Here is a 24,401-nt window from a genome sequence, read left to right as displayed (position 1 = left end):
TCGAAAGTGCAGAGCGAAGTCTTGTGCACTCCTCATCCTCTGTCTGAGATGATATAAGCGTTCCCCCGCCTCAGGTAGATGATCAAAAACCGCCCGGAAGCAGCGGGTAAAAGCCTCATAATTGTCCAACGTCAGTCCTTCCCTTCCCCAGACTGCGTTGGCCCATTCGAGTGCTCTACCAGTCAGACAGGAGATGAGGGTGTTTACACTCTCGCATCCTGAAGGAGCTGAGTGAACGGTTGCCAGGTAGAGCCCCAGCTGGAGTAGGAACCCCTGGCACCCTGCAGCCGTTCCATCGTAGACCCTCGGGAGCGCGAGCCGAATCCCACTGGATCCAGGTGAAGGTGGGGTGGACAGCGGTATGGGTTGTTGTGGGAGCTGGGGTGATGATGATGGGGTTGCTGGAAATCCCCCACTTTCCCATCGCTCCATGGTTTGCGGCACACGATCCATGGCTGTGCCGAGACTTTGCAACATAGTCACGTGCTGCTGGACTCGCTCCTCCTTAGTTAGAGGAGCGACTCCATTGATGGTGCATGTTCCTGTCAGAGGTTAGGTGATGTGGTTAAGGCGGAGTCAGGCGCAGGACACAGAGATGAGTAATAATAGTAACTTTACTCAAAAATAATCTTCCAACAAGGAGAACGAAAATCCAGAATCACATAAATGAGACAACTGACAACAATAAACACGCACAAAACCATGATGGCCCCAGAGGGTTAAATAAGGAAATAATTAAAACGTAATGGGAACCAGGTGTGTACAATACAGACAAAACAAATGGAAAAATAAATATAGATCGGTGGAGGTTAGAAAGCCGGTGACGTCGACCGCCGAACGCCGCCCAAACAAGGAGAGGCACCAACTTTGGTGGAAGTCGTGACAATGAGTGAGTGTAAGAACAGAGGAGCAGGGAAGACAGCATATGATTAATGAATTACAATGAATTACTACCCTAATATTATCTCAGTTCATCACAATTACATAATAGTGTCTCTAGTGGTGTCTCCTAACAGCCTTGGGCCCCCAGTTGGCGAGGATGGGACTGGCTTCTTCTGTCACATCAAAACATACCTGCAGTTGAGAGACAGGTGGATAGAGAGAGAGCATGATTAAGCCTTGTTTTTTTATTCTAACACTGTCAGTCATCATAATCATCAGGAGGTGAAATGCAAAACTGACCTTGGATCATTAACTCTGGGACTACTACATCTCTATCTGTATTTCAATGTAAAGCATCTCTTTAATAATAGTTCCTGTTGACCCGACCAAGTGACCTCTCACCTCTGATCATGCTGTGCCCTCTATGTGTCAGCCAGTTCAGATGCAGGAGGAGTTCACCGACACAGCTGATATAACCTAGATGATTTAGGGAGAAGAGGGAGAGGGATGCAGTGAAGGAGAGGAAATAAGGTAGTTAAAGAGACAATGTTCAACAGGAATGTGTGTGTGTGGTCTCATCGTGTGTCCACACTAAATGGCTGCAGGGTACTTTATACTGAAAAACATGCAGACACATGAGGACAAATAATATAGCGTAGTTATATAAACAGAAATAATGGAGTGTCTTACTATTCTCCATGGTTGGTCCCCTTGCCTTCGTTGAAGGTGGAAAGAGCCACAGTTATACACCTGAGCCTGCTTACTGCACAACACAATCCATCAATCAGATTGATACATGGGTGTGTAGGTGTGGGTTATAGGGTGTAATTGTTCTATTTTTGTACAATATGGGTGACTCTAAATAGCCTGTTTTGTTTTTGTACCGACATTACACCCTTACCTAAACAACACCCTCACCTGAGAAGTAGAAATCAAAAAGAGAGAAACTGGGAATTTAATAACTGCCATTGACATAGCTAAGTACTGTATGTCCAATGGCCGATGGTAAGAGTTGAATATCCCTGTACTAGAGTATAATGACATATTTATATCTGTTTTTTTAGAAGGACAGGGACAGTGTGTAATGTGCAATTAACTAAATTGTATTTGACTATCTGTGTAGAATCTTCATTCTCCATAGACACTGGATGCAGAATTACAGTATCTTACAATCCCTCTTATCCTACACATGTTCAGAAGACAGCAGAACATCCATAGACATGGAGCTGCTGCAGCAGCTCGACCACTTCCTACAGGTAACACGCACACACAGGAATGGATGAGCACACACACATGGTCATAATTTCCACATAGAAAGGCTTAAAGTCTGCACGAGAATCTTATGAGTTTTATTTTGGTGTGTGTCTGTGTGGTGTGTATATGTGTGAGGTAAGGGGGCAGAGTGAGTGTTGCCCCGATGTGCTCTGTTAGAGGGTATGTATCTGAAGGCTGTAACTGTGTGTAGGAAGTGAGGAGGCATTGTCGTACCCACTGTTCTCTCTGAAGGGGTTAGTGTGTGAGGGCTCCGGCCTGCTGCTTCTGATGCTACTCCACCTGAGAAAGAACTCACCAGGACACACATCTCAACCTCCACATATGTGTCAATGTGTGCTTGCGCACGCGTGTCAGTTGTTTAAGTCTGCCCTACTCATAAAAGTGTTTTCACAATTCTATGAAGTTGATGTGTGTTCTCAGTTGTTTGTTTAATCCCGTTGCACGGACACTTCCGCCCAAATGCGGAGAGTCTGGTGGGCCAACACGTCAAACTGTGGTCAGAGGGAGCTGGGGTCCAGACAGCAGATAGTGGGAGAGGTGGAGAGGGCAGTGGACTCAGTGGAGGACACTGCTACCTCCTACCTGATGGGTAAGTAGACATAGATACAGTGGGGCAAAAAAGTATTTAGTCAGCCACCAATTGTGCAAGTTCACCCACTTAAAAAGATGAGAGAGGCCTGTAATTTTCAAAATGAGAAAAACAAATCCAGACAATCACATTGTAGGATTTTTAATGAATTTATTTGCAAATTATGGTGGAAAATAAGTATTTGGTCAATAACAAAAGTTTATCTCAATACTTTGTTAAATACCCTTTGTTGGCAATGACAGAGGTCAAACGTTTTCTGTAAGTCTTCACAAGGTTTTCACACACTGTTGCTGGTATTTTGGCCCATTCCTCCATACAGATCTCTAGAGCAGTGATGTTTTGGTGCTGTTGCTGGGCAACATGGACTTTCAACTCCCTCCAAAGATTTTCTATGGGGTTGAGATCTGGAGACGGGCTAGGCCACTCCAGGACCTTGAAATGCTTCTTACAAAGCCACTCCTTCGTTGCCCGGGCGGTGTGTTTGGGATCATTGTCATGTTGAAAGACCCAGCCACGTTTCATCTTCAATGCCCTTGCTGATGGAAGGAGGTTTTCACTCAAAATCTCATGATATATGGCCCCATTCATTCTTTCCTTTACAAGGATCAGTCGTCCTGGTCCCTCTGCAGAAAAACAGCCCCAAAGCATGATGTTTCCACCCCCATGCTTCACAGTAGGTATGGTGTTCTTTGGATGCAACTCAGCATTCTTTGTCCTCCAAACACGACAAGTTGAGTTTTTACCAAAAAGTTATATTTTGGTTTCATCTGACCATATGACATTCTCCCAATCTTCTTCTGGATCATCCAAATGCTCTCTAGCAAACTACAGACGGGCCTGGACATGTACTGGCTTATGCAGGGGGACACGTCTGGCACTGCAGGATTTGAGTCCCTGGCGGCATAGTGTGTTACTGATGGTAGGCTTTGTTACTTTGGTCCCAGCTCTCTGCAGGTCATTCTCTAGGTCCCCCCGTGTGGTTCTGGGATTTTTGCTCACCGTTCTTGTGATCATTTTGACCCTACGGGGTGAGATCTTGCGTGGAGCCCCAGATCGAGGGAGATTATCAGGTTCCATTTCCTAATAATTGCTCCCACAGTTGATTTCTTCAAACCAAGCTGCTTACCTATTGCAGATTCAGTCTTCCCAGCCTGGTGCAGGTCTACAATTTTGTTTCTGGTGTCCTTTGACAGCTCTTTGGTGTTGGCCATAGTGGAGTTTGGAGTGTGACTGTTTGAGGTTGTGGACAGGTGTCTTTTATACTGATAACAAGTTCAAACAGGTGCCATTAATACAGGCAACGAGTGGAGGACAGAGGAGCCTCTTAAAGAAGTTACAGGTCTGTGAGAGCCAGAAATCTTGCTTGTTTGTAGGTGACCAAATACTTTTTTTCCACCATAAATTCATAATAAATCCTACAATGTGATTTTCTGGATATTTTTCTAATTTTGTCTGTCATAGTTGAAGTGTACCTATGATGAAAATTACAGGCCTCTCTCACCTTTTTAAGTGGGTGAACTTGCACAATTGGTGGCTGACTAAATACTTTTTTGCCCCACTGTAAATATAAATCATAAAGGTACGTACCTAATATTTCATCATATACATTCATATATTTACACACGTGCATGGAGCTCTGTGTGTTCTGTCTTTTATTCAAATATGTCCAAATCGGCTCTAACATAATATATTTTCCCAGCTTTATTTCTGTTAAGAACTTTATACTCGAGAGTGATAATTTCAGTAACCTGACTGCTTTAGCTCTGATGTGATCACCCCATAAATTTGAAAGAATAAAGTTCCAAATGAATCTAATGCTATTGTTTGGATAACTTTGCTGCCCTTATTTCCTAAGGATATTGTCATGTATACTCCCAACACATATCAATTAATTCAATCGGACAGCTGGCAAAGATGTTCAATAATTCATCAATTTAAAGAACTCCATGCAGTTACTAACAATTAAATGTTTTTATTGTAACATAAACAACAATCAAATTTAACATAGAAACAAGCATTTAACATATTAACAAAACAAACAATTTCAAGTCAACCAACTTCACGTCAAGAAAAAATTGTCAGGTCCAACATTTTTGACACCCTTGATAAAGATGAGCAAAAAATACTAAAATAAATAACTTTAATAAATATAGAGCTGTATTATATGCTCCCAGAAAATATTATTTTATACTCAGAGAAATAGATTATATTTAACAACCAATAATTTCAAAAAGGCCAATCAACCAACACTTCCAATTATGATGTCATTGCAGGGCTACAGCATATTGATGCCATAAGTTAATGGTGCCACCAGTCAATGATTTTAGAAGGTGGGATAATGATGATTTAAATGGTTTCTCTGCCCAGATCTGTCTACTCTTGTAAGATATCCAGATGCAATGTGTGCCCGACTACCTCCGGAGGTGGTAAGGAAGATCTGATCACAATCAGATCACAATGCGTCTTTTAATTGTCGACACCTGTCTGAAATGTGGGCACAATCAGAATGTGGACAAGATCGGGACAATGATGGATGTTAGAACAAGGTATAAACGGGGCTTTTGTCTCCTTTGCAACCTTGACCTTCTACCCCACCAAAATAAACTTCTCTGGATTTATTTTGCTTTGGGAATCTTTCAAAACTTGAAAAACAAAAATAACTCCATACAGCACTGGCACCAACTGATCGTTGAATATGTACACATGGAACAAATCCCAATGACAACAACCCATCAAACAGCTGCATTCATTACAGTCTGGAATACATTACTAGTCCATCTGAATCTCATGTCCAACTTATCAATTCAACCCCTTCATGTACACTCCAAAGTAAATGTCACTTGACTGTACAAAAGTTTTGTATCCCTACTTTGTGAGTTGTGTGTTGGTGGTTCTACCACAGGGTAAGAAGTATGTCAAGTGCAGTAGCCAAGGGCCACAGATTGAAAGTAGTAAGCCTCCCCCTCCCAGAAGCCTCTTCACTATCAAGACCCTTGCAGTGCCTCCTCATGGCAACACATTTGGTAAGTAGCTAACTTAATGCTCATGCTAAACTGCTTGCGATCTTGTTGTGTTGTATGTGGTGGTGTTTGCTCAATTGCGCTTAGCACATTGTACATTGAACTCATTATTACATCTGGTTGGTAAGCATGTGAATGGTTTGTGTCTGGAGTGTATTGTCGGTGAAATGGTGGAGCATGTCTTGTTATATTATATTGTTAAGTATGTTGAAAAGAGGGAAAGATTGAAGTGTAGGGTCATTGAGGTCGGGGGGGGGGGTAGGAAGGGATTTTGAGCGATGGAGGAGGGTCTATTAGAAGTTAGTATGGCTATTTTTATTTTATCAGAAGTACTGAGTTAAGTAGGAGGATTTAGAAATGTTTTAAACCGTGATTGACCACAAACTCCAGCACTGTAGGTGGCGGCATACACCTTTAACGGTGGTTTGCGGACCGCCATTTTGTCGTAGAAGAAGAAGAATCTGTGCGGATGACATAAGAAAAACATATTAATGCAGTCGAAATGATTATCAGTCTTAGTTGTTTAAGTTCGGATATTGATTGAACGAACAGTACACGGATCCTATTGTTATCTATGTGCCTCTGAATCGTATCTGTGTCAACAAGCTAGCTAGCTAATTTAGCTATCCATCATCAATTGAGTCTGTCACTGTCAGTCTGATCTAGCTCGTCGATCATAGTTAAGATGTGTTGCAGCTTTTGAAGATAGTTAGTTAGTTACCTCTGTACTTTTTGTCTCAAATATGAACTTGTAAGTCAATAGAAAATGTCAGGTTAGCATTGTAAACAACAGCAGCGAATAACCAGTCAAACATCACATCATCATGGAGGATGAGGAAGATCTCGAGGTACTTGGCGAACAACTGTACGATTTAATTTACCCCAAGCACGCTGAGATCGCCGGGAAACTCACAGGTGAATCACCCCATAACGTTTTACATTTACACTCACATTCAAATTGCAAAGCATTACGCAGCTATGTAGGCATATGCATTACTACCAATATGTTATAACTAGGTAGTAGATTCCATTTTACAACATTGTTTCATGGTATATTGAGATGGCATTGTAATTGGGTCGGAGGCATGTTGCTGGAACTACCTGGTCCTGTCCTGACTCGGATGCAGCAGGATGAAGCGATGCTGACAGAGGCCCTTGAGAAAGCCCTCAGAGCTCTGCAACTACCTCAGTGTCCCAGGTAAGACTGATAATACCACATTCTTAGACGCTAGCATTAACTATTTTAGCGCCTATTGACGATAGTATCTTCTGATCGGAGGAGTTTTGTTAAGAGTCCGGAGTCTTGCTTTAATAGGTTGGACATGACATTTTTAACTACCGGTACACTTTTTTATAATAAAAACTTGGTCATTATGTCCGCCGTGTAGGCCCATTTCATAATATTACCATCTGTCCCAACTGCTTGCCGTCATCTTGAAGTAATGGTGAAAAAAACTGGCCTTATTTTATGGCATTTTTCAACCTGTCAGCACCTATTAGTTCTATTGAGCACCGAGGCACCAACCCACCTTCTGAACGTTCTATTCCCAGCCCATTGTTCAATGCCAAATAATATGACTTATTGTGAATTCCAGTACATGGCTGGTTGATGAATGGCACAATGTATTAACTAGGATAATACGTTTTTCTTTACCTGAGATGACTGAATTAATGTTCAGGATTATTGATAGTCGTTAATACAATTATAATTCCAAAATATGCACATGAATACAGGTAATAACCAAACATGAAGGGTCATATTAATTCACAGTAATATGTTAAAATACTTTAAAAAAAGTATTTCTGTGGCTGTGCAATATCTCAAATGTAACACACACATACAATGGAAATTAGCCCTTTATTATGAATGATTTGGCTCTTAAAATAGCCTTTGGTTTTGTAAAACAAATGTATGTTTAAGATTGTTGCACTGGCACTCATATTCTAGTGAATGTAATCACAAGAACAAAGTGTTTTTGGTGCATTTTAATATAACCCACACTAGACAGTGAGAGGCAGACACAATATAACAGTCCTATAAACATAATATACTATAAAGAGTATAATTAGCATGTCTTTCAATTAAATACATTATGAACATAAAAAAAATACATACATGCATACATACACACACATCAAATGACTGAAGTTACCTTTTATAAACTGCCATTCAAGTTTAACAAGGAGATATATTTTGGCCCCCTGTCTCATATAACTGTCCTACAAGTCCTAAAGCAGCTACGTTGCCTCATATTACCATCCTGTCAGTATCTACTGGTATCGTATCCTAAGGAATAGATCCACTCTATGTAAGAATTCTGACCTCGTTTACATAATAATCAAATAGAAGTGGATATTCTGATACAGAACTACTCACTTCTTCATCCTCTTCTTCATAGTCTATTACAAATGTGTCTCCTTTAGAACTAATTACTTTACCCTGCCACCAGAACACACTCCTATCCTCACTGCTAATATACATGTGTTAAAAAATGTAGACGACCAGATCCTTTGCACTAACGGATACATTTTATACAGTTTTCCTGATATTCCAACCATAAGGGCAACCAGGGCATATTACTAGTTTTGTCATATTTGATTCTAAACTCATAAATGTCATCTGATTTTCTTATGTCTACCACTGTTGCATCATACTCTGTATCTAAAATGTTTCCACTAAATGTATGCTGAACACGTTCTACAAGAAACTGCAGTGGCAATTTAATACTTGGTAATCAAACCACATCTAAATGTCCTCTCGTACGACCCAGATCTTGTGCTTTAAGATGCTGTTTGGTAGCATCTCTCAAAATACCTCTTTACTTTGAGCAACAAGATCAGCTGGCACAGTCATGCGTGCTTCATCTAAACTAGTGTCAAGTGGCTCACTCATAACAACTACTACACCCTTCACGTTACTGATGAGCTGATCCGATGACAGCCATTTACCATATTTTGATAAGTAAAAAATGTAATTTTCGTTTTTCTGGCCTAATACAAAGCATCTACATTTTAACTGCTCTGTCACGGCTGGTATTTACTTAAATTAGCTATCTGCTCGGCGACTTCCTCCACACTGGTCCAGAACCCACCATATTTGCCCATGTCTACAGTAACCTGTTGTTTTTACTGACTCCCTGAATGTCTTTTTGCTTTTGTCTATCTTGTTTCTCTTTAAGTGCCTGCAGTCTCTCTTATTTTGAACAAACGCTCACAATATATGACTCTCTGTCCTTTAACTGATGCCCTAGATGTTGTAAGTATCTCAGCTTTCCTCTCAGGACCCAAACTAGCCAAACATTCCCAAGGCCTATTCTGTTTAAACATGATCATGCCCTCTAATGCTATTTTGCATTCCCTAGACTTTAATCTTAGTAATTGATAATAAAAAAAAGTGCCAACATCTCTCTCACACGCAACGTTAGTTTTTGGAGCAGATTCTAATGCTTTACACGGCTCGTCTGATACATTGTCGTACTGTCCATGCTTTAGGTGATCTGCTGTCAACCTACAGCACACCTTCACTAGAGTAGCAAAAAATGGCTCTAGAGCTTGTTTTGTCATGTCATCAAACTCTTCTGATTCTTGTGCTATGAGTTTGTCGAAGATGGGTCCCCTGTGGGCGTCTACGTCATCAAACAAATTGACCTCACCTCTAATGACGGTGCTGCTGTCTGCCTGTCACTCTGTGAGCTTTCTAACAAGCAAACTATACGTGTTGGTCATGTTCTTTCTTTCCAAGAACTCTCCAGAATGGTTCTGTAACCTGTTTGGATATAAGGCATAATGCCCTATTTTTATTTTATTTATTTATTTACTTGCATACCCGAGAGAATACTATAGACAAGAAAGCCAATCAGTTGATTATTGACAAGTTTTTCCAACACTTTCGATAAACATGGCAAAATAGAAATAGGCCTATAATAGTTAGGATCAGCTTGATCCTAACTTTAAATAAATGACGAACCGTGGCTGCCTTCCAAGCAATGGGAACCTCCCCAGAAAAAGAGTGACAGGTTAAAAAGGTTGGAGATAGACTTGGCGATGATAGGGGTACCAACCTTAAAGAAGAAAGGGCCTAAACCATCTCACCCAGCTGCTTTTTTGGGGTCAAGTTTAAGGACCAAGTTTTAGCACCTCGGAGTCAGTGACCGCCTGCAGGGAGAAGCTTTCTAGCGGGGCAGGTGAAAAAGAGGGAGAAGCGTTGGGGCTAGTCGCAATAGAAGAGGTGGGAGATGAGGAAATGTTGGATGGGCAGGGAGGCATGGCTGAGTCAAATAGGAATCCTGACTTAATGAAGTGGTGATTAAAAATCTCAGCCATGTGCTTCTTGTCAGTAACAACCACGTCGTCAACATTAAAGGACATGGGCAGCTGTGAGGAGGGTGAGGGTTCATTCTCCAGGTCTAGACCCACAGAGAGATAACTGCTCCTAACTTTGGCCTTCCAGATGGCCTGATTGCCTTTATTTCTCATTTGCTTGAACAAGAGCCAATCAGCCTGAGTATGCTTGTGCTGAGCCTTCGCCAAATGCAATTCCTGATTTGGAGTAACTCTGCAAGATCACGGTCAAACCAGGGGCTGAACCGGTTTTTAATTCTCATTTTCTTTATGGGGGTGTGTTTGTTATCAATACCACTGAAAATATCAAAAAAGAAGGTCCAAGCGTCTTCGACAGAGGGGATCAAGCTGATTCTATACCATTTTACAGGGGCCATTTCATGAAGGAAGGCTTGCTCATTAAAGTTTTTAGCAAGCATCTATGACAAATCAGGACAGGTCGTTTCACTGAGCAGCCATTATGAACACAGGCTGTAGTAAAACAGTGTTCACTAAGGCCATTACAGAAAACACCAGACTGATACCTATCAGGATTATTTGTGAGGATAACATCGAGGAGGGTAGCCTTTTCTGGGTGTTTGGAGTCATAACTTGTGGGATTGGTAATAATCTGAGAAAAATGTAGGGAGTCCCATTGCTTTAGTACTTGGTCATGTGGTTTAAGCATGTCCCAGTTTAGGTCACCTATCAGGACAAATTCAGACTTAGTGTAAGGGGCCAGGAGAGAGCTTTGGGCAGGTAGGGTACAGGCCGGTGCTGATGGAGGACGATAGCATCCAGCAATAGTCAACAAAGAGCTATTTGAAAGTTTAATGCTTAAAAACAGCAAATCAAATAGTTTAGTCCTACAATCCGCAATTAACTGAATGACATTCAGATTAGCATGGACGGCTTGAATGAACCTGTTTTCATTTTGGGTGAGTCTTGTGAAGTCCAACAAGTCAGTGTAGAGATAGTAAACATACACTATAGACTCCTATACAAGACTGTCTTCTTAAGACTCATTTGTATTTATGTAAATTGTGCATGGGGTCATTCTACAGTGCCTTGCGAAAGTATTCGGCCCCCTTGAACTTTGCGACCTTTTGCCACATTTCAGGCTTCAAACATAAAGATATAAAACTGTATTTTTTTTGTGAAGATTCAACAACAAGTGGGACACAATCATGAAGTGGAACGACATTTATTGGATATTTCAAACTTTTTAACAAATCAAAAACTGAAGAATTGGGCGTGCAAAATTATCCAGCCCCTTTACTTTCAGTGCAGCAAACTCTCTCCAGAAGTTCAGTGAGGATCTCTGAATGATCCAATGTTGACCTAAATGACTAATGATGATGATTACACACAGGTGGATTGTATTTAAGTCTCCGTATAAATGCACCTGCACTGTGATAGTCTCAGACGTCCGTTAAAAGCGCAGAGAGCATCATGAAGAACAAGGAACACACCAGGCAGGTCCGAGATACTGTTGTGAAGATGTTTAAAGCCGGATTTGGATACAAAAAGATTTCCCAAGCTTTAAACATCCCAAGGAGCACTGTGCAAGCGATAATATTGAAATGGAAGGAGTATCAGACCACTGCAAATCTACCAAGACCTGGCCGTCCCTCTAAACTTTCAGCTCATACAAGGAGAAGACTGATCAGAGATGCAGCCAAGAGGCCCATGATCACTCTGGATGAACTGCAGAGATCTACAGCTGAGGTGGGAGACTCTGTCCATAGGACAACAATCAGTCGTATATTGCACAAATCTGGCCTTTATGGAAGAGTGGCAAGAAGAAAGCCATTTCTTAAAGATATCCATAAAAAGTGTCGTTTAAAGTTTGCCACAAGCCACCTGGGAGACACACCAAACATGTGGAAGAAGGTGCTCTGGTCAGATGAAACCAAAATTGAACTTTTTGGCAACAATGCAAAACGTTATGTTTGGCGTAAAAGCAACACAGCTCATCACTCTGAACACACCATCCCCACTGTCAAACATGGTGGTGGCAGCATAATGGTTTGGGCCTGCTTTTCTTCAGCAGGGACTGGGAAGATGATTAAAATTGATGGGAAGATGGATGGAGCCAAATACAGGACCATTCTGGAAGAAAACCTGATGGAGTCTGCAAAAGACCTGATTCTGGGACGGAGATTTGTCTTCCAACAAGACAATGATCCAAAACATAAAGCAAAATCTACAATGGAATGGTTCAAAAATAAACATATCCAGGTGTTAGAATGGCCAAGTCAAAGTCCAGACCTGAATCCAATCGAGAATCTGTGGAAAGAACTGAAAACTGCTGTTCACAAATGCTCTCCATCCAACCTCACTGAGCTCGAGCTGTTTTGCAAGGAGGAATGGGAAAAAATGTCAGTCTCTCGATGTGCAAAACTGATAGACATACCCCAAGCGACTTACAGCTGTAATCGCAGCAAAAGGTGGCGCTACAAAGTATTAACTTAAGGGGGCTGAATAATTTTGCACGCCCAATTTTTCAGTTTTTGATTTGTTAAAAAAGTTTGAAATATCCAATAACTGTCGTTCCACTTCATGATTGTGTCCCACTTGTTGTTGATTCTTCACAAAACAATACAGTTTTATATCTTTATGTTTGAAGCCTGAAATGTGGCAAAAGGTCGCAAAGTTCAAGGGGGCCTGTCGGCGCGATGAACTGAGAATCCAGATGGCTGGACCGACTCTGACCGTATATTCCGAGTGAGCCATGTTTTTCCGTGAAACAGAGTATGTTACAATCCCTGATATCTCTGGAAAGAAACCATTGCCCTGATCTCGTCAACTTTGTTATCCAGGGACTGAACACTAGCCAGTAATATACTCTGAAGTGGTGGGTGGTGTGCGCCTTCTAAGTCCGACCAGAAGACCTGCGTTGTTTTGGGTCGGCCTCTGGAATCAGTTCAATTGCCCTGGGTGGTGCGAACAAAGCATCCGCTTCGGGGAAAGTTGTAATGCTGGTAAGTTAACGCCCCTCGGATATCCAACAAGCCTAGTAGTTAGAACGTTAGGCCTGTAACCGAAAGGTTGCTGGATGGAATCCCAGAGCTGACAAGGTAAAAATCTGTTGTTCTTCCCCTGAGCAAGGCAGTTAACACACTGTTCCCCGGGCACCGAAGATGTGGATGTCGATTTTGGCAGCCCCCCCGCACCTCTCTGATTCAGTTGGGTTAAATGCGGAAGACACATTTCAGTTGAATGTATTCAGTTGTACTAGGTAACTGACTAGGTATCCCCCTTTTCAATAGTTCTTCCCGGCTGTATGTAATAACACACACAATTCTCTGGGCTAACAATGTCGGAAATAAAACATAAAAAATGCAAAGTTTCCTAAGGACTAGAAGCAAGGCAGCCCCCTCTGTCGGTGCTAATTTTATACAATTTTATACCATTATGTTTCGAAAACTGTTTAGAAAGCAATGGTTATTGATGTTTCTAAATGTTTAAACATAGCATCGGAATTGTAGTTTACACAGAGCCAATTGTGGGCGAACGTTGGCCTAAAGGCTGAAAACCCTACATACGGAGAAGGGTTTTTGAGAGCTAGACTGAGAATATCCTGGAGAGTAGGAAAACTAGAGGCGAGGGCAGTTTGGGGTCTGTTCCCCCATCCTGCTAGATTAGTTGCCCATGTGTCTGTATTATTCATCCTGGGGCCCGACTCAAACAACTGGGAACTCGGAAAAGTATGAGGTCAAATCATGACATCAGTGATCTTCAGGTCAGAAAGTTGGAGCTCTAGAAAGAGGCCAAATTTCCCGAGTTGGAATTCCGAGTTGGATGACTGTTCAAAACTGTTTTCCCAGTTGGAGCTAGTTTTTTTCCAGAGTTTACAGACGTTTTGAATGCGTTGAAGTCTGAGATTTGGTATTCAGACTTTATTCACGCTCTGCATGTGTGGCTGCCTTGTGCGCTCTGAATAAATGTAATTCAACCACTGAAAACTCTCCCACTTGCTGCCAACAGATTTTCTCATGGAGTTTTCTTTTAACAGGGTTTTCAATACATTTATCTTAAGCCATCCCTTTAAATACTGTGTACATTTTTAGTTGGAATTTGGACGACAGACTCACTAGAATACATTGAGTTCATTGAGAGAACGGGTTCAGAATATTAGGGAGAAATGTTTCAGTACCAATTGCTTGATAAAAAAAAAAACTCTGATCTTGTATTTACATTTTACATTTACATTTACATTTAAGTCATTTAGCAGAAAAAAAAATACTCTGATCTTGGACAGTCTTAACAATAGTGCATCTAAAACTTAGGGGGTGGGGTAGGGATGATTTAGATTTAGTTTCAGGTGTCTCCGGAAGTGATTATGAATCACAAAAAACAGTTTTGTTTGGAGATGATTTAGATTTAGTAAAGTATTTATGAATCACAAAAAACAGGTTTGGAGAGCCTTTACGAACTAAATAAAGGAAATGGTGGTTTGATTAATTAAAAAAATTGCCACATTGTCACGGCCGTTGATTGAAGAGGACCAAGGTGCAGCGTGGTGAGCGTACATTTTCACTTTTTTTTGGATGACGCCGACAAAAACAATAAACAATACAAAAACAACCGTGAAGCATAAGGGCTATGTGCCACAAACAAAGTTAACTACCCTCAAAGAAAGGAGGGAAAAGTGCTACCTAAGTATGGTTCCCAATCAGAGACAACGATAGACAGCTGTCCCTGATTTGAGAACCATACCCGGCCAAAACGTAGAAATACAAAATCATAGAAAAATGAAACCTAGAATCCCCCCCCCAAATCACATCCTGACCAAACCAAATAGAGACATAAAAAGGCTCCAAGGTCAGGGCGTGACACACATTTAGTTATTAAATTCATGGTAATGTTAGAATAGTGTACAATAGTAGGCTATACCCTCGTCTATTGCCTGCACTAACCATGGAACTGTGTGATGACACAGCCAAGTATTGTGCCATGATACATCCAAGTATTGTGCCATGCGTCAGGTTCAAACTGTTACGGCTTGGTCTGCGCTCCAGTCCATAACAATTTAATTAGCCTACATGTCTTTAAAAAATATATATAAATAAACTTTTACTAATGTTCCTCAGCAGCAAGGCTGTTGACGGCATTTATAGAGGAAGCAAATAAACAAAACAATGTAATAGAATGATAATGTAGGCCTAACCAACTGAAGGCAACTAACAGTAAATTGGCAGTTGAATATGTGTGGTTAATAATAATAATAATAATGGATTGGATTTATGTAGTGCCTTTTTATCAACTGCGGTACTCAAATCGCTTTACACAGTAAAGGGGAAACTCACCTCATCCACCACCAATGTGTAGCACCCACCTGGGTGTTGCACTGCAACGATTTTCTGCCAGAATGCTCACCACACATCAGCTAGCATGGTGGAGAGGTGGAGTAAAAAAGTGCATTCGTTAAGTATTCAGATGCAGATCCTCTCAAGCTCTGTCAGGTTGAATATCCTTTCATTTTCCCCTTGATCCTGACTAGTCTCCCAGTCCCTGTCGGGGATAGTCGCAATAGAAGGGGTGGGAGATGAGGAAACTCTCTCTTTATGTAGTGTTGTGTTGTCTCTCTTGTTGTGATGTGTGTTTTGTCCTATATTTATTTTCACATTTTTAATCCCAGCCCCAGTCCCCGCAGGAGGCCTTTTGCCTTTTGGAAGGCCGTCATTGTAAATAAGAATTTGTTCTTAACTGACTTGCCTAGTTAAATAAATGTAGATAAATAAAATAAAAATAGGGCATTAGGCCTTATATCCAAACAGGTTATAGAACCATTCTGGAGAGTTCTTGGAAAGAAAAAACATTTCCTCAGTGTTGTGTTGTCTCTCTTGTTGTAATGTGTTTTGTATTTTAATTATTTTTTAATCCCAGGCCCCCGTCCTCGCAGGAGGCCTTTTGCTTTTTGGTAGTCCGTCACTGTAAATAGGAATTTGTTCTTAGCTGACTTTCCTAGTAAAATATACAAAATAATTTGAAGTGTTGCCCCCTATCGCAGCAATTTTCTTTTTTGCATGTTCTGCAGACAGGGTGACCATCTTCGATTATGTTCCTCTCAGCACTCTTGTAAAACCCAAAATACGGCCGCAATTTTTGGTCCAGATTTGGTCCTCTTAGAAGGCTGAAAAATCTCCCGAGCGCTGTCACTATCTTCCGCTATGTTTTCACACAAAACCCACGTTGCAGGCTGCGCCTGCATCAGACTGTTGCTAACTTTGGTTGATGCTGGACAGTATTTACCAAGAGTTTTTCAAACTGTGGTAAGCAAACACGGTTTTACTATTAATTAACATTTGAAACGGTAATACTAATTGTCAGGGAATTTTATCATGAAACCAGTAACCATTTCATCCCTTCCTCTGACCTATTTATGCTGTTTAATATTACATGTAGCCTATTTGAAATTATGTGCAAGTCTTACATTCACCTTTTTCATGTTTATTCAAATACTTTTAATTGAAATCATATGGTTTGGTTTCAATACTTCAAAACCAAATGGTTGGTCCAGGTTGTCATAAAAATAGATGGGTGTTAAATTGTGATTTTAATAAATGAAGCGTATTTGGAGCTGCGGCTTTTCCCCCTGTGAGTACAGAACGGTTTTTAGCTAAGTGACTGGAAAAAGACCGGAGGGGTTGGATTTCTAACCACTCAACTCTGCTCACATACCCTGATCTGTAGACACCTCCGCCACATACCCTGATCTGTAGACACCTCCGCCACATACCCTGATCTGTAGACGCCTCCGCCACATACCCTGATCTGTAGACACCTCCGCCACATACCCTGATCTGTAGACACCTCCGCCACATACCCTGATCTGTAGACACCTCCGCCACATACCCTGATCTGTAGACGCCTCCGCCACATACCCTGATCTGTAGACACCTCCGCCACATACCCTGATCTGTAGACACCTCCGCCACATACCCTGATCTGTAGACACCTCCGCCACATACCCTGATCTGTAGACACCTCCGCCACATACCCTGATCTGTAGACACCTCCGCCACACCTTCATTTATTTCATCTCCACCCCAAACAAATAGTGTTTTTAAAGACAGTAAATGAGGCTGAATGTAGAGAGAAAAGTTCATAAAAAGGGAATTGCACTCCATTTACACATGCTTAACTTGGGTTGAACTCCGTCCCATGTGAGTTTCTGTGTCACAATTTGGTTGAGTTTGACCTTAACTAACCTCCAGAGCCCAGGTTTCTCGTGGTCTAGTCAACGAGACAGATTTGGAAGGATGGCCATGTGAGACTAGACCTCAACTAACTATGATCTCTCCATGACTTCAGCAATACAAGGATGTCAAAGGAGGAAGATGAAGCATCTGCCTCTTCTGACTCGCTTGGGGAACAGCTGTTTGAGCTCGTGGACATCTACAACACTGGCCACACACAGAAAATCACTGGTAATCAACCTACTGATCAGTAAGCCAATCATCTCTCCTCCCTCCAAACGTATGATTTATTTTATTTACTTAACCCTTATTTTACCAGATTACTGAGAGAAAAAATCTTGCCAAAAAAGCAACACACAAAGTTTGACACTTTTCTGCTTGACCAAAAAGGTTGAGAACCTGAGTTAATTCCTTAAATCTCCTCCAATGGCAAACAACTGGTTGTGAGACACTCACTCCCTATGTGTATTTCAGGGGGAGTTGGGATATCCAAGAAATACATTTCCATTACTTAGCCAGACAAATATAGGCACCCCCCCAAATTAATATTATTATTATCAGGTGTTAACAAATACCAGGTGTAGGCAACTAGATTCAGCTGCGGGATGATTTTTGTTGGACCTGATTTTTGCTGAATTCCTGGTGATTTTAGTCTTTTTTTGACCCAAAACTAAAATTATTTTTTACTACAAAAATATGAAAATCACTTGCTGGCCGCCTGTTGCTGACTCCTGCCCTATACAATGCGAATCCATACAGTGCAAGTGCAGGCTGATCCTTTATGAACCAACAGCTTCTAATGCTTCTCTAACATGTATTTACCCATGTACCACTCCAGGCATGCTACTGGAGCAGCATAAAGAAGCGGTGCTGCATCTTCTCTCAGAACCCTCACTACTGGAGGAGCAGGTGAACCTGGCCTTGAAGACACTGCAGGAGTGAGTGTGGAGCTTGACATCATTGTGGGGAAGAAAGATATTATGAAGAACTTTGTTTGTATATCCTGACACAACGCTGATGAACCTCTGAATGGATGGAAACTAGACTGATTAGGCTACTTTCTGTTAATGGCCGTCATTAATTTTAGATCTGGCAGTCAAGCAGACTGAGGCCCTGTCCAAATACATCCCATATTACCCTAGAGTTGGGTAGGTATAAGCAATATGATAGTAGCCACTGATGAACTAATTATATTTTTCTGCCATATTGGTTCCACCTACAGTATCCACACTCAGGTCTACCTAAAAGCCTTGAGGATACAGGACTAGGGGGTGTTTCTGAATGGGCCATTAGTCTCGAAAGGAGAGCCTAGAAACCTGACACAGAAGGCTAAGACAGCGTTCCTCACTTATACAGTAATATAACATTATCCATCCATTTTATGGTGTCATTATTGTACATCCAACAGTAAATACATGGTGATACCAGAATAATATCTAATATCTCTCTAGTCGCAGGCCATAACGTGTGGGATACTTAGCCTATAATGTGCAGTTTTTTTACGATATTCATGGCATGTTATGTTTCCCCTACCCTGATTTGCTGTAGGCTGGGTGTGGAAGAGACGGATGTGAGTGACTCATCAGATGCCGATGACACTGAGAGGCTGGAAGAGAGGCTGTTTCTACTGGTGCAGGAGATGGACGCAGTGCACTCAAATGACATTACAGGTTAGCCCTGCCACTAGCCGGTCCCAATTTGATCCCTACTCTCCCTTTGGCACTTTAATATTTGCAGATCTGTAAGGCGAAGCAATATGGTGTCAGCTTTACCACTGAACTGTTTAAACATAAGTCTCTAGAACAAAATGGCTCATTGAGTGAACTGTAATATCACAGATACTGCTAATGCGGTCTTTCATAAGCCATTTTAGTGGTCTGTAATGGTTAGAATTTAGAAGGACTCTGTCTCACAGGCATGCTTTTGGAGATGGACCCTGCAGCTCTCAGACAGATGCTGAGCGACCGCACCATGTTGGAGGGAGCCGTTCAAAAAGCACAAGCAGCGCTGGTAACCTTCAACCGAAACTACCCATGTCAATATATTGATTGATTGTTTGGTACACTAATTAGTGCTCCGCCCACATGGACTTACAAGACACTATTTCATCAAGTATGTGTACACGGAGCACAAAACAAAAACAACATTTCTGGGGGAGGGTAGCCTCAGCACAGTCATAACACAACCATATGTTCCGGTTTTCAAGGGAAATTGAAGAGAGAGCCTGTGACTCCCGCTTTCAGACGTTAACAAGGCGACACTCCATTTTACTCGATTGGTTGAAAAACTGCAGAAGAGACAGTTTTGTTACTCTCGTCAACAAGAGCAGAATGTGGGGTGGGGGTCTAGTTCTAGGCATTTATTTTACACTTGCCAAGTTAGGTTAGGAGGAAGGTGCTGTGGGAGATGATTGGTTGGTAGATTAAGCCGATTAAAAGAATGCTGATGCGGAGGTAGTTTATCCCAGCCTTTCTATTGTGCAATGTCAAAAACTCCCATATACAAGAATTACAATCTTGCTTTGTTAGCCTATAGATTCTAACTGCATTTATTTGGGGATTTTTACAGGAAAGCATTTGGATCCAAGAGGACAAAGAAATCACCAAATCCAAATGAAGTTGGCCCAAATACTGTGACATTTCATCTTAAGAAAACTACTTTATGAACACAAGAACATTTGTGCCACTAACCCACAGGATCATAGCTGCCATGAAGGGATGTATGTATATACTGCATTCTAAGTGGCGATTCCTGATTTCAGATATTTTTCTCACTCCAACACTTGTCAGTGACTTGTTTCGGAGTGCAATGCACTTTAGTTAAGGCCACACTCATGATTGGACAGGAAGGGGAATATGAGCCAGTGAAGTGTGCTGCGACGCCCTCACACACTTGCTGGTCCAAAATACTTTAATCTGTGAGAAAGTAACTACATCTGTAGTGCCACAGTGATGCCAACAGACTTGCACACATTTAGATCCACTGGTAGTTTGGGGGATATTTGTTTGTACTTCACTTAAAAATTAATTAATTAACATCACACAAAGATTAGAATATTCCATATTCAGACACTTTTAGCCAACTGTTGGGATGTACTGCAATAATGTGTGAATAGGAAATGTATTTTGATATGTAGATAAAACACAACATGATGAACCTTGGATACTAATCAGACATAGAACAAAATTAAACATTCTTTCAAAGTGCTAAAGAGCGCAAAGATATCTTTATTACCATTTTACAGGGTTGAATTCTAAAACAGGAAAAATCAACAGCTTTTCTCAGACAAAGGGGACCTTTGGAAAAAATAATTGGGTGTTCAACACAGAAACAAAGTCAAGAACACAAAGGGGAAGCAAGGATTTTTGGATAACAAAGTTGACAAAAGCAACAGCAAAATCAAAAAGGAAACGGCAGTTTTGAGTAAAATTAGTTCCTTTCACAGATGTATTTAATGAGGCTAGTTAATCTGCAGAAGCAGCCGTTACAAATGTGAATCCAGGTATTATATAATCTATTAATGACATTTCAAAGCTAAATCAGCAAAAACAATAGTTGCTCTCACACTTTTGCTCATGACTACAGCTCATAAATACAATCGATCAGATACATATTTGGATAGATTAATGACATTTAAAAATTGTAGTCAAATGACACCATGACTTCCCTATAAAGTGCATGCACTACTTTTGACCTGGGCCACCTAGTTGTGCACTATATAGGAAATAGGGTGTCATCTGAGACTTGACCGATATAGTCCTGGGGCCTCATTTATAACAGTTCACACATTTCCGCATGAGACACATTTCTGAAAATCCAGTGGGAGTACAAAAATATTTAGATTCATACATTTGGTGTACATTAAAAACTCTGCCTGGAAAACACCTCCAAATTTTATGGTGACAATAACACACTATTTGCTGTATAATTTTGAATTAGGCCATGGCAGTATCTAAAATGGGCAATTGCAATTTTGATCATTTCTGTGGGCAGAATGTTTTGGAAGTTATTCAAACTAAACATGCATAGCGATTTGCCTGATGTCTCTGCAAGGTTGATTGTAGCCTATATTTTGAAACACTTTAAAAGTAGGCTAAATGCTACAGCCCACACTAAAGTGCAAAATAGAAATTGTTAAATATTTTGTTTATCAATAGATAGAAACAATGTACTGCCTTAGTATAGGGTCTGATTTAAATTGGCAATTTTGTGTTTCTCACAGCAATACAATAGCTTACCTATACTCAAATATTTTACATAAACTACTGTGTTGGCAGAATGTTCCAATACAGTTTATGAAAGAGAAAACAAATGGCAAATTGTGGACCTGTCAGCAGAACGTTTAAATTCAACAATGTTTTGCATCGACTTTTCACCTAAATATGATGGGACTGGCCGTGAATTCTGAAAAATTGTCTAAGGCAGGCTACCAGTAGCATACATAGGCCTACTTCAATGTAAAAGAAACTTGTAGGCTAGATTATAAACCGCACTGCCTATGGGATTGCACAATTTAATACAGCCTATATATTTACTAGGCTCCTAGGTTCAATTAAATGAGAGATGCACATGCTAATTTGTTGTATGGCTACTTAGGGAATATGAACCTATTACGGCTAGAAAAGGTGAGAAATCTATTCTGCAATGGTTATGAAAATAGAGATTCAAATGTTTATTTTAGATTAAATAAATAATTTTGCTCTTCTAACTAATGGCAAATGGCTGAATTTGTGTTATGTTATCCTGTTTAGTTTTTTTTATGAATAAGCTTTTCATCATATCCCCCATTTGCACAAAATACTTACTTGCCAGCTTGCAATACAATATTTCAGCCACTAGTAGATGTGCGTACGCATGGTCTAAACGGGGAGCTGAGCACATTCTCACAACACGTTACATTTTTATAAATGCCAACTTGATCGTGGAAACTGCCGCATGCACATTTTGGGGTATATTGTATGCACGCACAGTTTATAAATGAGGCCCCTGAATCCCAGCTCACTCCTTGTTCCTCTAAAGGCCTGCTTTTAAACTCAGTTGGGGGAGAGGAAGCCTAGTTGAGACTTAAGACCTTTGTGCCTGATAATGAGGTGTTGGTAGGCAGCAACATTTTATAAATATCTAAAATGAACATTCCAACACTCAAACTTCTAAACTCCTAGGGTAGCGAGGCGTGACAGTCACTCCTATTGCCTCTGCTGGACCCCACATCACACCTGAGCACATCTGAATGAGGGAGAGTGAACACAGCAGGCATTGCACTACTGATACTCCACACACATCAGCGCTACAGTACCTTCAGTGTCTGTACGGGAACACTGAAGAGTCATATACACTAGTATAAACAAGTGAGCTGAGCTCCCGAAGTGCTACACTCTTTTACACACTAATACACTTAAGGGGCCAAAGACACACGTACTAGATAAAAATAGGACTAGAACAGTCCTTTGTCTCAGCATGTGTGTAGAGGGAATGTTGTCTAAGAGCTGAACACACTAGCATGTCTGTCTCCACAGTAGGTTGTTACATACAGTATAATCAAGCTAAGTATGTGCATTAAGATCCATTGTTCCAATTAACTCAGTTTGGACACATGAAAAAGCCCTTTATGACAATCTTGCCTGCAAATAATTAACAAATGTTCTTTTTTTTTTTTTTTTAATTAGTGAAAGAGTGGTATAGTCGTTTGACGATGATGGTACTGGTGGTAGTGTTCGTCTTGGGTGTAAGGGGGGGTCCATCAGAGGGGGAGTTGAGGTGTCTATGCGCTTCCCAGGGGGTGGTTAAACCCATAAAGTCTGTTTTAGGATGAACTAGGCTGGATATCTACTTCAGCACTGGGTATGCCCTCTGACCGCCCAACCTTCCAGACAGAAGCCGTCCCGATGGAGTACTCGCCTGGGGAGAAGGAGAGAGGGATACAAGGGTTGATTTGACAGTGTAAACATAGCTACTGGTGTGTCCTAGCACCTCAATGGTGGAACAAGCCTTACTTATTTTCTTACTAGCACCGATTTCACAGCTTTATTGAGTCAAGTTTTACTTGACTGATGTGGTTGTACCTTTCGGCCAAATTAACTTAAATGCAAATGGTGTCATCACAACTTCACTTGAGATACTCGATTTTCCCCACAGATTTCAATGTACACATTTACATAAGTGTCAAGTCTTAATGGGAACCCTGGCCTAACCGTTTTCAACTAACTTACCTGTGCAAACTGGGCGGGGTTATAGAACGTCACGCCTCCAGAGGGTGGAGCTCCCTGGGGAGGAGGCTGCGGAGTCGGGGGCACCTGGAAGGAATAGATGCGGGAGTTACCATGGTAACTAGGCAGTGAGGCAAGGCAATAATCCCCTTTCCTCCATGGCTACAGAGAGGACAATCGGTGACCACAGTGTTGTCGTGTTCATTAGGGCACACAATGTAAAAGTTTTGCAATGAAAAGCAAAAATTAGCATTTCTTGTTGGACAAGTACAGGTAATGTTTGGTACCTAATGAACATGACCCAGGTTTTTCTCTTCTGGGTTAATGATGTAACTATGAGAACAGGCCAGGGGGAGGAGCAAGTCTCCAGCATGCCGCTAGTTTGTAAACAAAGGTATTTTTATCAGTTTCTGTATTATCGTATTTGTGATATACAATGAACAAAAATATAAACGCAACATGAAATGATTTCAGAGATTTACCGAGTTAAAGTTCATATAAATAAATTAGGCCCTAATTTACAGATTTCACATGACTGGGAACACAGATTTTTTTTTTTTAAGTCGGCGTGGCTCAGATAAAGTCGGTATCTGGTGTGACCACCATTTGCCTTATGTAGCGCAGCACATCTTCGCATAGAGTTGATCAGGCTGTTGATTGTGGCCTGTGGAATGTTGTCCCACTCTCAAATGGCTGTGTGAAGTTGTTGCATATTGGCGGATGCTGGAAAAACAGTCGTATGCGTCAATCCAGAGAATCCCAAATATGCTCAATTTGTGACATGTCTGGTGATTACGCAGGCCACGGAAGAACGGACATTTTCAGCTTCCAGGAATCGTGTACAGATCCTTGTGACATGGGTCCGTGCATTATCATGCTGAAACATGAGGTGATGGTGGCGGAT

The 24,401-nt window shown here is 41.1% G+C and overlaps 2 protein-coding genes across 8 annotated transcripts in view; one reads left to right on the top strand and one right to left on the bottom strand.

Moving 5' to 3' along the window:
* Nucleotides 1-6,187: 6,187 nt before the first annotated feature.
* LOC124048666 lies at nt 6,188-20,497 on the top strand. 3 transcript variants are annotated; one of them, XM_046369675.1, is made up of 7 exons: nt 6,188-6,681; nt 6,850-6,964; nt 17,407-17,522; nt 18,130-18,229; nt 18,840-18,961; nt 19,207-19,301; nt 19,860-20,497. In XM_046369675.1, the coding sequence occupies exons 1-7, from the start codon at nt 6,591-6,593 to the stop codon at nt 19,905-19,907; spliced, it is 687 nt and encodes a 228-aa protein (XP_046225631.1). In that variant the 5' UTR covers nt 6,188-6,590; the 3' UTR covers nt 19,908-20,497. The 3 variants fall into 3 exon arrangements, with proteins under 3 accessions (XP_046225631.1, XP_046225632.1, XP_046225633.1); XM_046369677.1 differs by having other exon boundaries at nt 6,568-6,681; nt 6,827-6,964; XM_046369676.1 differs by lacking the exon at nt 19,207-19,301.
* A 1-nt stretch (nt 20,498) lies between these two features.
* sec16a (SEC16 homolog A, endoplasmic reticulum export factor) overlaps nt 20,499-24,401 on the bottom strand; it is a 68,396-nt gene continuing 64,493 nt past the window's right edge. For all 5 annotated transcript variants that reach the window (XM_046369670.1, XM_046369671.1, XM_046369672.1 and 2 more), the window contains 2 exons: nt 23,501-23,584; nt 20,499-23,189 (listed from right to left, as the gene is read on the bottom strand). In XM_046369670.1, the coding sequence (XP_046225626.1) occupies nt 23,118-23,189; nt 23,501-23,584 (156 nt within the window). In that variant the 3' untranslated portion in view covers nt 20,499-23,117. The remainder of the gene's footprint in view (nt 23,190-23,500; nt 23,585-24,401) is intronic.

This window comes from Oncorhynchus gorbuscha, linkage group LG11 (genome assembly GCF_021184085.1).
Source record: "Oncorhynchus gorbuscha isolate QuinsamMale2020 ecotype Even-year linkage group LG11, OgorEven_v1.0, whole genome shotgun sequence".
In the NCBI taxonomy this organism is placed as follows: domain Eukaryota; kingdom Metazoa; phylum Chordata; class Actinopteri; order Salmoniformes; family Salmonidae; genus Oncorhynchus; species Oncorhynchus gorbuscha.
Note: the sequence above shows the minus strand (reverse complement) of the source record. Positions and strands in the feature narration are given on the sequence as shown.